A 13104-nucleotide genomic window follows, 5' to 3' on the forward strand; every position below is an offset into this window, starting at 1 on the left:
CTGCTCCCGGGAACAGCCGGGCCCTGCTCCAGCAGCCGCGGGGCCGCTCTGCCTGCATCCCCCCACAGATGATGCTCTGCCCCAGGGCAGGAGCCTGTGTGCCAGCTTCGTGGGCAGCTCCCGCTCACAGAACCACGGAAGGGAGGTTGGGAGGCACCATTGGAGCTCACCGGGCTCAGCAGGGGCCCCAAAGCACATCAGGATAATGTCCAGATGGCTTTTGAGGATCTCCAGGGAAGGTGACTCCACCACCTCTCTGGGCAGCCTGTGCCAGCGCTCAGTCACACGCAGGGCAAAGTTCCTACCCTGCTCAGGTGGAATTTCCTGTGTTCCAGTTTCTTACCATTAACTCTGATGCCCCGGCCTCTGATACCCCCAGGCCCTTTATAAGGTATATATCCATATATATAATATACATACATCCAGGTTGTCTATATCGCTATCCATCTCTGCTCTTCCCCCTGCCCCAGCAGCCTTTCTTCATCCCCCCTCATCATCATCCTCACAGCCCTGCACAGACCCCACAGCAGGAGCTCCAGCTCTGCCCCAGAAGAGCCCAGAACTGGACACAGCACTCCAGGGCTGAGGAAGGGGCAGGATCAGCTCCCAGCCCACCCCAGCTCAGCTCCTGTGGCTCATTTAACACTTGATGTTTGCTCCAGGCACTTCCTTGGTTGGAGTTTGCTTTTGTTTCTATTCTGTTCCATCAGATTTGTGCAGTCCCAACCCATGGCAGGTCCATGTGGGGTTGCAGCACTGAGAACAGAGGACCTGGATCCTTCCTGAGCAGTATCTGCCAGCAATGGCTCCACCACGGTACTGGGCAATTCCCAGTGAAGAACTGCTGGCTCCTGACTCACAGCCCCAGGGATTTTCTATCCCAAGATGATTCTCACCAGTTCTGGTGTGACTGGAAACCACTGGGGCATCAGCCAAGCCAAGGCCTCATTCCTGCTGTGGCAGGACAGGTATTAATCCTCATCTCAATGTCACCACGTTTGTCACAAATGTCACTGGAGGCCAAGAGGAAGCAACAGCAGGGGCTGATTCCAGCCTCATTCAGACCAGAGCTCCCATTTTCCCAAGTGTTGGGTTTTAGCTGCAATCACAATCCAAAAAATAAAACAATTAATGGAGATTTAACTGAGACAGTCTGAACGATTTTTTCCTGTAATTTCAGTCTTAGTGACAGCTGGTGTTGCAGAGCTGCCTTTCAAAGGGTGCCATTAGGAATTCTCTACCTTCTTTTGCCAGGAGATTCCTTTTACCTCCACTGGAGACACAATGTTCAGCCCTGGGGTAAATCCATGCCTTGATTTTGGGTCCATCCAAACTGGAACAGTCTTATGAAAGGACCACTTACAAAGCCAAAAATTTAACTTTGTTTTGAAAGTTTATTGGATCATCTTGACACAAAATCATTACAGCAGCTTGTGGTATGTTGCTTTCTTTTTCTTTTTTTTTGTTTTTTTTCCAGGGAATGTTGATAGCAAATAAATTTGTGAATGTAACACATCATACAGTTTCAAAATTCTAGAATCACTGCACAGGATTCTGTAAGAGACTCTACATGCTAAAGTGACAGTTTTCATCCATGAATTAAAAAACCCAAACACTAATTGAGGAACATTATCCTTTAAGACAATTTTAATATGTTCAGTTTCTAATACACAACTGGCTAACCAAGGGAGGCTGACCAAAACCAAACCCTCCACGTCCTGGCAGCGTGGTCATACACGGAGCTGGGCCTGGCAAGGAACCCAGAGCACCAGAGCAGAGCCTTTGCCAAAATACCTCCTGTGGGAAGAGTGTAAAGAGCACAAGACACGTGTAAAGTACAGGACATCACCCAAGGGATAAGACCAACACTTTATCCTGCTCCCTGTGTAGGGATTTGCTGTTTTAGGAGTGGTGGTGGTGCTGGAGATGTGCAGACCCAGCCAGCTCCTCCCTGGGCACCTTTTTGGAGCAATCAACTGCTCCTGACCCATGCCTCGAAGCAAAACTATTCCACAGAGTTTTCCTCACTGGGTGTGGAACAGCGAGGAAAGAAATGGAGCAAAGGGAATAAAAAAATAAGTTGAAAGCAAGGGATGTTGGAGAAAGACATCAGCTGAGCATCTCTGCAGGACCCCGTGGCATCCTTTTCCTGTTAGTGACTCCACAAGATTCCAGTAGTGCAGAATGGGCACCTCCCAGACTCTCCTTTCTTCCCTCTAAAGCAACTGCTATAGTCCCAAACCTGCAGCTCCCCAGCCCCCTCCCCCTCCTGCACCCTGGCAGGGAGAGGGGATCCTCACTCCTTCCCCTCCTGCACCCCAGCAGGGTGAGGGGCTCCCAATCCATCCCTCTCTCCTGCACCCCAGCAGGGAGGGCTCTGCCACAGGGACCCAGGGGCACTTGTGCTGCCAAATCTGCTCTCACTGCAGCAAGGGCAGGGCTGAGGGACACTGAGGGGACACAGAATGACCCTGCTGGTTTCAGAACCCAGAGGGAGGACATGGACCTGCACACAAGAGGCTGCACCCATGGCTGTTTTTCTACCTGGCAATGGTCAACCTCAGCTGGTGAGCGAAAGGATAAAAAAGCAGGAACAGACCCCTTTGGATTTCCAGTTTCTTGCTACAGCTTAACTGTTCAGGAATGTGAAATTGAAGTGGACTCATAAAACACATCAGCAGATACAGCTCAAAGGGGAGAGGCCTGACAGATTCCGTGTGTGGGGCAGTCGAGGGGATCACAGACCCAAACAGTAACACTTTCAGACCATTTCATGCTTCCACACTCGACTCTTCCAGCTGTCACTAAAAGAAGGTTAAGGCTCAAGGCAACTACTATAAACAGAAACTCAAACATCCCAGTTCTCACAGGGCTCCTTTGGATTAGCTCAAGGAGATGGAGGATGTTTATCTGCTGATCACAATAGATCTTGAGATAATAATAAATCATATATATATAAAAAAAAAAACCAAAAAGAGGCCTTCTGGTCCAGCACCAGCCTCTGCTAGAAATATACATCAACTGCAGCAGCCCTGAAGACATATTTCATGGCTAAGGATTAAGTCAACCTTCCCTGGCATAAGCACAAGCAACAAACTGTGCTACTGTTGATAAAGTCCTGCTCAGTTCCCGTCCCACACAGATGAAGGTCATGGGATCATCATGAGCTGCTGAATAAATAGTGCCCGCCCCTCCCTCCCTCCCTCCTCCCCTCCCTCCTCCAGTCATGTCACCAGGATCTCTTTGGGCTAGAAAGGGTTAACACCACAGTTTGTAAAAAGTTCTGAAAATAAAAAGGTAACATACAGCCTTAAAATGTCTAAACTGCAACCAATGGTGGAGTTAACTGAAAGCACGTGCCCCAGGGTAGTACATGCGTACGAGGGAGAAACTTAACACTTGGGTCTGCTCGTCTTTACACGTTGGGTGTGTTTCTGGTCGTTGGAATATTTTATAAGGAATATTCAGCACTTGGACAATGTCTCTTTCATCTCATCCAACAAGTTGCTAAGCAGGGTAGAATCATTGCATTTCCCATCTATGGATACAGAGTTCTCTCCCTTGGAAAGAAAAAAGAAAAAGAAAAAATTCATTAGGTCCTCTTCCAGGAGAGGATAAATGTATTCCCAGCCAAACTCAGGGACTGGAAAGAGGCAGAGGAAGGCAGGGAAGGCTCCAGGTTTACATTCTCTCAGGGGTTACAATGCTCTCACCTTTTTTACCAGTAGGCAGACGTGATGGCCTTGGATAGAACGGCTGTACATGGATGCACACGAATCAACACGTTCCACAACTGCAGAGAAACAGCAATTTCATTTCATTCAATTCAATTTTAATTCAAGCCTTGCTTCCCCTGGAGAGCAACCATTGCTCTGCCTGGCCTCGAGGAACAGAGGCTTCTACAGAGGGGAGGAAGAAGTCAGGGTTAAGATGTGCCTGGCTCCTCCTGGCTTCTCTCTGGGACATTTCACAATAACGAGGTGAGTCATTTGTCTCCTAAGCCACAAATGTTCTGTGGCAAAAACACAGCTCAGAATGTAGATTTCTTCCCCAGAAATACTTCCAGTGAGGCAATGTCTAACGCAAACACCAGAGCATGATGAAACAGACAGTTGTTTTGCTTCAGCCAGTGCTTGTGTTTTAATTAATAAACCCAAACCTAAATAGCTGGGGCTCTCCCTCACTGAAACAAAGCACTGGGAAGGAGTCTGAAGCCCTGCAGATCAAACCCACCCTCCAGAGAACAGTTACAGACTGAACTCCACACCATCTGCTCCCATGATACCTGTCACATGCCTCACTGGGTTGCAGGAATTCCACAGGGACACAAGGAGAATTCATTTTGCAGAACACTGCATGCTTTGATGTTGCAAAACTGGAGAAAACTCTCACAAATGTATTTAATCTGGACATCTCCTGCTCCTGTGATAGCTGAGCCCATGGAGTGTTGTGCTCACCAAGCACAGCAGAGATTTTAGAACAGAGTTCTGCAGAAAGCTCTGCATCAAGGAAGACTCACCTGAAAAATGATGATGAAAACAGATCTTTGCCAGTAGATGTTGGAAAGAAATGCTAATTCCATCTACTTTAATAGAATTCATGTGCAGATCTCCAGACTCTAGGAGCTTGGCAAAAGCATCACTGCAGAACAGGAAGGAAAGTAAATGTTTTATTAGAAGTGCAAGTGAAATCTGTCCCACCAGCCCCATGAAACATGTCAGGATACAGAAGCTAAAGTGCTACCAAGCTCTAGGAAAACGGGTTTACAGCAAATATGTAAACCACACTCCAGAGTCCACTGGAGCAACTTGTGCCCTCTTGCTGCCAGAGCTGCCTCTGCCAGCCCGCAGGGCACAGAGCTCCCCCTGCAGAGCCACTTGAAATAGGTCACTGCACATATCTGACTGTCACCCCTTACAGAGACACTGCCCAAAGCCCGGGGAGCAGGCAGAGCTCAGCCTGCCAGGGGCAGCACAGGCACTCACCTGTAGCAAGGCGTCGTGATCAAGTATGAAGCACAACTGAAGTGCAATTTGAAATCTAGTTTTTCATGGGTTGAACCTTCATCATTCTGCAACAGGGCAAAGGACAGCACATGAGTGGGAGCCCTGAGGCAGCAAGAGGAGCCACCCCTACCCACCACACAGGCAGCAGTGAGGAGCTGAGGGCTGAGTTCCCTCTGAAATAGCCTGGCTGGGCCTGAAGGATCAGTCTGAGAACCATCCCACCACATCAGCCCACTCAAAGGTTTGGGTAGCTGGGTTGATACAAGCACCTCCAACAGGTAAGGGACACATCAGGCTGCAGGTCTCCCTGCACTCTGCTAAAATAGACTGAGCAGACCGAGTTTAAACTACACTTGGAGATGTGGTTCTGTAGTTCATTATTTCCTGAGCAAAATAATAAATTAATAGTTCCCAGATTCTTAGGTACTAAAATAGGACTAGCATGCTATTTTTAAAAAACCCTTAAAATAGAGATAATGGCTGACTCAGGAGTAGCCACAACTGTCTCCACTCATTTCCTTCGAGCTGCTCATGCAGCTCTTTCATTAATAACTGTACTGAAATAACATCAGATATCTACACAGTCTTATCCAGCTCAATACCTATTAAACAATGCCTTCCACTGACCTAACTCTTGGTCTGGATTTCCACTCTTAATAACCACATCTAATTCTTATTTTTGTTTTCCAGCCTTATACCAGACTGCAGTGTCCAACTGAGATGAGAAGGAGCAGACCCTGGTTCCCTCTCTCCCCTCCCCAGCAGAGCAGTGTGATTTTCTAGCTGACAATGTGGCACATGTTGCAGACTTGCTCACACACTGCCAGGAATGACAATCCAGGACGTGCTGACGCAGGACTGGGGGCACTCTTTGCACAAGATGTCATGTGAAAACGTTCCTCACAGAATGGGCTGCTGCAGCAGGGATGAAATGATGCCTAAAAAAAGCTCGAGAGCAGAGCTTCCCACCCGAGTCCAGCTCCCTGACGCAGTTCCAAGGAAGCAGAGGCAGTTGAGAGCTGCACTTACTTTGACTATAAAGGACAGTGTTCCTTTTAACTTCTGAGCCATAACAATACTCTGAAGTGTAAACACAAACTGGGCTTCATTAGAGATTCCTAGTGTGAAAAGAAGAGAGGGAAAAGTCAGGTCAGAACATGGTTTCCAGATCTAAGTAATGGTTAGGATAAACTGACTTATGTGCAGACTATTTTTGAACCAAGTTTGAAAAGCTTTGATTTGGAAGAGAGTTCTACACTCAACTGTTATGGTGAGTCAACAATGTTACAGTACTTGGATCTCTCAGAAGCAGCAATGGAAGCTGGCATTTGGTGGAAGTTATTGAGCAAGTGCCCAGGCAAAGTGTCACAGTGTCACATATTTAAACTATTCACATAACTGGATTTATATTATAAACATTTCAGAGTAGCTTTCAGAGCTAATTTGAATCCTAATGTTTCTATATTTTCTTTTTAATATACAAGTCTGTGTCAAGAACTGCCTCATACAGATTTAAGACCAAATCAAACACCCTACTGCTTTTGATGAGGGACTGTAAAGCAGCCTGAGGCCACTCCAGCCCTCTGTGACCTGTTTCGGGATTCAAATTACCTCCTCAGTGAAGGAAGGGAAATTCAGGGAAGTTCACCGATTTGACTGTACTACTGTGCTCTGTACAAAACTATTATCCTTCATTTCTGTGCTTAATATTTCTGGAGGGCTCAGCTCTCCTCCTTGCACATCCTTAGCACAAACCTTCACTGCAGAAGGCCTCTGCCATTCAAACAGTGGGACAAGAGCTCCAGAATAAATCCAGAGTGGATTCTAATGCTTCACAAACCTACTACCTTGTTTCATTTTAAATCTCACAGCAAACACATCATGAATTTTGGATTGCTGTAATCAAAGGTATGCCAGCCTGCAGGCACCTGGAAAAGGAACTCAGATATTTGGGACTCCCAGCCCTAGATCCTTGCTGTGCAGAACCACCTGCATTACTGGGAGAAGGCTTATCCTCTCCAGGAAACTGTGGGAAAGCCCAGGAACACCCAGGCAGAGATGTTTTTCTGGAAAACAGCAAGAAGTTCAAGCAGCTCTTCCCACAGGAGGGCAGTGCAGGGCCAGCCACGCTCCAAGAGCCCTGTGCAAAGCTGTGCATACCAGGGGGGAGCTGGAAGGGCACGGGTATCCCATCATGTACTGATGATCCTTCTGGTCGGAGCATTTTAGTGTTGAGAGAGTCCAGGACATTCAGTTCCATGCTCTTAAGGAAGCTAGTGCTTTTGTTCTCAAAGATAACAGACACAGTAACTTGGCTGTCATTCTGGAGGTTTCCTTGAATATCATAGGTCTGCAAATGAAGGGAAAAATGTCACAGGAAAGAATCAGAGGAACTTCAAGGAGGAGAAGACAGCATGGGGATAAAACCAGGTTCAAAAGGGAGGTAATTTGGTATAGCTAGAGGATTATGGAAACACACTGGTGATCAGCTAGGGATTGGGAAAATATCAGCTTAGAAATTAAAGTGGGATACCCAAAGGAAATGAAGCTTGGTTATAGTTCTACCTTCTGGGATTGAAACAGTTCTTCAGTTATATAATGGCTACATGAAGTCACTCCACCATGCCCAGGTTATCCCTCTCTCAGGGAACAGAGGGAATGACATTTGGAACAAACACCCCGAACTCACCATTTTAATGTACGGGTTTTCAGCGAGAAGGCGGTAACTGGACATGGGCTGGTAAACAAGAGAGAAGTCACAGTCACACCAGAACTAACAACTCTGAAAAGGGCTGTCACTGTCCTCCCTCCCAACCAGCTGAGATCTCCTTGTCCCCAGGCCTGGGCACAGCTACTCACTGGTAGTGGCTCATCCTCTAGTGTCCCATTCTGCACCGACTCCAGGGGCTCCTCCTCACTGTGATGACTCTTCTTTTTGGATTTCTTTTTATCCTTTGATTTCTCTTCTTTCTCTTTCTTGTGCTTTTTCTTCTTATGCTTGGAGGATTTCTATCAAGAAGAACAAGAAACTACAACAGGCCCTTAAAGAAACTGTTGATTTCTAGCCATGACCCCTCTACCACACTTCCAACTCCAGACTTTTGCTCTCTGCACTTTGTGGACTGAACAAAGTTTCCCTTTTCTACAGAACCCAAAACAGAGTTACCATCCCTTAAATCCCAAAACTAATTGCACATGGAGTCCCAGTAAACCCTGCTCCTCACCCAGCTGCCCATACCTTATCCCAAAGCAGCCTGGGAACAGCACAAGGCCAAATCTCTCAAACTGTTTGGAAGCTCAGCTTTAACTGGGACCTGTCCCTTGGCTCAGGGAACAACCAAACCTCTGACCACAAGGTGTTCACAGCTCCTCAAGGATGTAACATTTGCAGGAGGACACTGCACTGGACAGATGCTGTTGGTAAATCCTGTGTGCTGCTTTTTAAGGAATTTGAGACAGCAGGAGAATATGGCTGAAAGGTGACAGCAAGTTCACAGAACCAGACAATTGTGAAGGCTGGAAAAGATCTTTAATGTCATCAGGTCCAACCATCAGCCCAGCACCACCACGTCCATCACTAAACCATGTCCACAAGTGCCACATCCACAGGTTTTCTGTACACTTACAGGGACTCCACTACTGCCCTGGGCAGCCCATTCCAATGCCTGACAATCCTTTCCATTAAAAATAAAAATTAAAAAAAAACCAAAAACAACTTTCCTAATATCTTATCTAAGCCTCCCCTGGTGTAACTTGAGGCAATTTCCTCTTAACTTGAACTGCTTACCTTTCCTTCATCCTCCTCCTCCTCATCTTGCTCTTCCCTTTCTTCTTTTTTTACCTCTTGAGATTCAGCCACCACAGCAGTGCCCATTCTGGGCTCGCTCTGAGGAGAAGAGCAGAAGGATTCTGACACCAATGGAAAGCAGCTGGAACAACCAAAGCCCACACCAAAAGAAACTCAACAGTGACAACTCCTCACAGCTGTTATTTCAGAAATGACATTAGGCTAACATGGTATCAGGGCTTTCATTTCATGCCTCTGAAACCCAGCAAATATGATCACCTGAGGACACGATTCAGAAGATTTCCTCCAAGGAATCCATCCCCTTATATTCCTTGTCTCTTCCTCTAGAATTTCCCATCAAAATTCATGAGAATTTTCTTTCACACTCTGTCTCTCATGTCTATTAATGTTGCTAGAGTCTACCTCATACTGGGAAATAAAACTGTACCCACTGTATAACATTATACCCATCAATAACAAAACCAGCCAAGCCTGGAGCTGCATCTGTATTTCTATTTCTATTCCTTGATCTGCACAGAACAAGCCTGAACTCTCCCATCACAGTTTCTCTCAACTGGGCTGACACAATATCTCTCTCTGCTCCCCAGCAGGAAGCTGAGGAGATGAAGCTGATGTTGTCTCCTGTGCTGCAGCATGACACAGCATTCCTGCACAGCTCACAGGCAAGAAATAACCAGAGAAGTTTCCTCTGATGGGGGAAAAGATTCCTACCTGTGGCTGGGGCGTGGGAGCATCTGGTGGAGCAGTGGAGAGCCAGAAATCCAAGTCTTCCCCCTGAATTTCAGGAGAAAAAGCCCATTATCATTGTTTTTATAACATTCTTAAAAATCAAATAAAAAACCCAACACCCCTCAACAACAACATCAACAAAAGAAAACCAAAACAAAAAGATCACAGGGCTGGGAGAGCTGGGGGTGCTCACCTGGAGAAGAGAAGGCTCCAGGGAGAGCTCAGAGCCCCTTGCAGGGCCTAAAGGGGCTCCAGGAGAGCTGGAGAGGGACTGGGGACAAGGCCTGGAGGGACAGGACACAGGGAATGGCTCCCAGTGCCAGAGGGCAGGGCTGGATGGGATATTGGGAAGGAATTGTTGGCTGGGAGGGTGGGCAGGCCCTGGCACAGGGTGCCCAGAGCAGCTGGGGCTGCCCCTGGATCCCTGGCAGTGCCCAAGGCCAGGCTGGACGGGGCTTGGAGCAGCCTGGGATGGTGGAAGGTGTCCCTGCCATGGCAGGGGTGGGGCTGGATAAGCTTTAAGGTTCCTTTGAACCCAAACCAGTCTGGCATTCTGTGACTCTACAGTTAAATCAAAACCTCCCATGTAAATGCAGCACTCCAGAATGCTCCTCATGCACAGATGCTGTGATACATTCAGGAGCAAACACACAAGAAGCTTCACTTTAGTCTCTGAGCACTTCCAAAGCTGGGGCCAGCTGACAGCACCTGCCCTGCACCCCCTCACCAGGGTATCCCTGACATTCCAAGGGCTGCAGTGCAGAGGGGAAAATGCAGCTCTGCAGGGCATTAAAAGGAGGATACTTCAAATCCTGAGAGCAACTGGCAGCTAATGGCAGGGTTTATAACTGAAAGGTTCTGGACTACATGGGAGACAGGATGCAGAACAAATGACAAAACACAAGTTCCAGATATTTTGCTAAGGAGTTCCCCACTTGGAGAACAGACAAAATATCAGCAAACTCAGCTTCCACGTGAGCTCTGGCAGACCTGCTGTGTAGGCTGCAGTAAGCTGAGTTCTGCTAACTTAGGAGGCCAAATAAATGTTATTTTTATTAACAGAAATCTTTAAATACCTGCTGCTATGGTTGTAAAACTTAAGGAAATAAGAGGTTGAATGCATTCAGCTGTTTGAACTGTCAAATGCAACTGTTCCTAAGCAACAAACTGAACTCAGCAGTAACAGTAGGAGCTAAAATAATGCAAATCTTGGAGAATTACCTTTTTTTCTTCTTCTTCCTCCTCTACCACCTTTTTCTCTTTCTCTTTCTTCTTTCCTTTCTCTCTCTCTTTATCTTTATGTTTCTTTTCCTTCTTTTTGGGTTTCTTGCTCTTCTTCTCTACTAGGGGAACTTCTGAGTCTGGTGACTTCAGGGCCTCAACATTCCTGTGCCTCTGCACTGGCAGCTTCTCACTGTCTGCTAAGGGTCTTGAAAAGAAAGAGCCCATTACCTGCTGCAAACAGCCTCCCTCAGCCAGATGACCTGTGCAATACAAGGTGTGCTTTGTTTTTAGGGAGCTGGGCCCCCAAGCCTGAAATCAGCACACACTTCTATACCTGGAGTTTATTTATGCAACTGCAGACATTGCCCTTGTGGGTTAGGAGTCAGAGGAAACAATTGGAAGGTGACTGAGAGCCAAGGTCTTGCTGTTTAACCCTTAGAGATGCCAGCTAGAGGCCTGCAGGCTGAGTAACACCCACAGAGGAACAGCTCCATGTAGTGTTATGCTGTGTTTCCATGGAATCCTTCTCCAAGGAAAAGCAAGGATGCAGAACAGCATTTCCAACAGAGTGGAAATTTGAGCAGTGGAATGCCAGCATGGCTCCAGTAGCTCTTGAAGGGTGTGGGGTTTGTTGTTCTTGATGAATAGATCAGTCCAATTGGGAATTATTTTAAGTCATTTTTATTTTGAAAGTTTGCACTATGAACTTCTACTCTATCATCACATTTTATAAGTTAAATGTAACTTCAGACACCTGTTCCAAAAAAGCACCAATAGCAGTTCATATTAACACTGTACCCCAAATCTACTAATTGGGGGAAAAAAAAACCCCAAAAACCGACAGAAAATTCTCTCGTTCTTGTCAAACATTTCCAGAAATCAGCAAGAATTTTACCAGCTGCATCTTTTTCTATTTCTTAGCTTTTATTTAATGTCAATTTTTACATTTGCACAGCAAACCTCAGTTCAGGAAGATGTCTAATGGCCTCAACTGCCCCAATTTTTTTTTTGCTTATATTGCATTAAGAACTAGAACCAATTAATTTTTTACTTTCAGACACAAAGAGAAGACTGAACAGCAAACAAGGCCTCATCTTTTACTATTTCAGGTACACCTGTACAGGAACAGCATTGGTGCTGAAAGCCAGTGACAAAACAGACTCACAAATGTGAGGGTCTCTGATTTAACAGTTTCACCACCCTTCAAGGACTTGCACTGTCCAAAATCAACCAACCTGACAAAGGTCAACACTTGGGAGATATTCTTACCTGGAAGGCTTCCCTGAAACCAGACTGCGTGTGAGCGTGACAGACAGAGCAGTGCAAGCACAGAAAGAAAGAGAGAGGACACAGACATGAGAAATCATGACAGGAGAGCACAGCACTCATGGCACAGGGGAGGGAATGGATGGAACAACCCAAGAGCCCTGGATGCCTCCTGGAGCACAGCACCCAGGCCCTGCTCTGTTGGGTGTGCTCTGAGAGTCATCATGCAAATACAGGAGCTACAGTCAGAAATTAATTTCCTTTTATACATTTGTCCCTGCAGACTCAGGCCTTCCAAAAAAGGAATTTTCTCAGAAACTCTTTTATTCACTTTTTTAAAATGCTATGACACTTTTTACAACATATTGAGGGGCCAAAGCCCTATAAATTTGGAACTGCAAAGAAAGGCACAGACTCAAGTATTAGAGGAAGAGAGAGATCCTACACACACCCACATGGGTCTGCACAGTCTTCCAGACTTTACAGGAGGCATCCCTGGACCACAAACCAGCAATTATTTTTAGCATGGTGATTTTGTAAAACAGCAACTAAAACAAAAAAATCCAAACCAATCTCCATGTGCAAGCTGAACAGCCCAGTGCTCATGGACATGTGGATGCAGGGGCTTGAGGTGTGGATGAGGTGCTGGCACTGGCACAGCTCCAGCAGCTGGGGGGGACCAGCCTGGTCACAGGTGTGACACGCAGCTCAGTCACATCAGAACAACACTGCTCAACAGTGGGACCACACTGAAGGGCCACAGGGCAGTGGGGTGGGTGTTACAGGTCAGTGATCACAACAGAGGCTTGCCACAGACACAGAGCTTCTGAGGGGGACAGATGGACACAGGACACACTCAGTGCCAACACATGTCACAGCAGAGACACAGTGGGACACCCAAACCTCAGAGTGACCCACACCTGATCCACTGGCTGTGCTTCCACACTCCTTCAGTCACACTCACACTACATTTAGTGACTCTCCTGCCCCTCCCTCATACTCAGGAGTTGAGATTTTTATCATCCAAGCTGTAGTGAGAGACAAAGCTGGATGAGCACCTGAGGTTTCATC

The 13104-nt window shown here is 46.7% G+C and overlaps 1 protein-coding gene across 8 annotated transcripts in view; it reads right to left on the bottom strand.

Moving 5' to 3' along the window:
* Positions 1-1374: 1374 nt before the first annotated feature.
* The window catches only part of AP3D1 (adaptor related protein complex 3 subunit delta 1), a 43225-nt gene continuing 31495 nt past the window's right edge, over positions 1375-13104 (bottom strand). For 2 of the 8 annotated variants that reach the window (XM_033520188.1, XM_033520191.1), the window contains 12 exons: positions 12037-12060; positions 10765-10972; positions 9526-9588; positions 8794-8892; positions 7866-8015; positions 7696-7743; positions 7167-7356; positions 6036-6124; positions 4986-5071; positions 4520-4641; positions 3714-3793; positions 1375-3560 (listed from right to left, as the gene is read on the bottom strand). In XM_033520188.1, the coding sequence (XP_033376079.1) occupies positions 3465-3560; positions 3714-3793; positions 4520-4641; positions 4986-5071; positions 6036-6124; positions 7167-7356; positions 7696-7743; positions 7866-8015; positions 8794-8892; positions 9526-9588; positions 10765-10972; positions 12037-12060 (1255 nt within the window). In that variant the 3' untranslated portion in view covers positions 1375-3464. The other 6 variants (XR_004500373.1, XM_015651845.3, XM_033520189.1 and 3 more) reach the window with 6 other exon arrangements.

This window comes from Parus major, chromosome 28, assembly GCF_001522545.3.
Source record: "Parus major isolate Abel chromosome 28, Parus_major1.1, whole genome shotgun sequence".
Lineage (NCBI taxonomy): Eukaryota > Metazoa > Chordata > Aves > Passeriformes > Paridae > Parus > Parus major.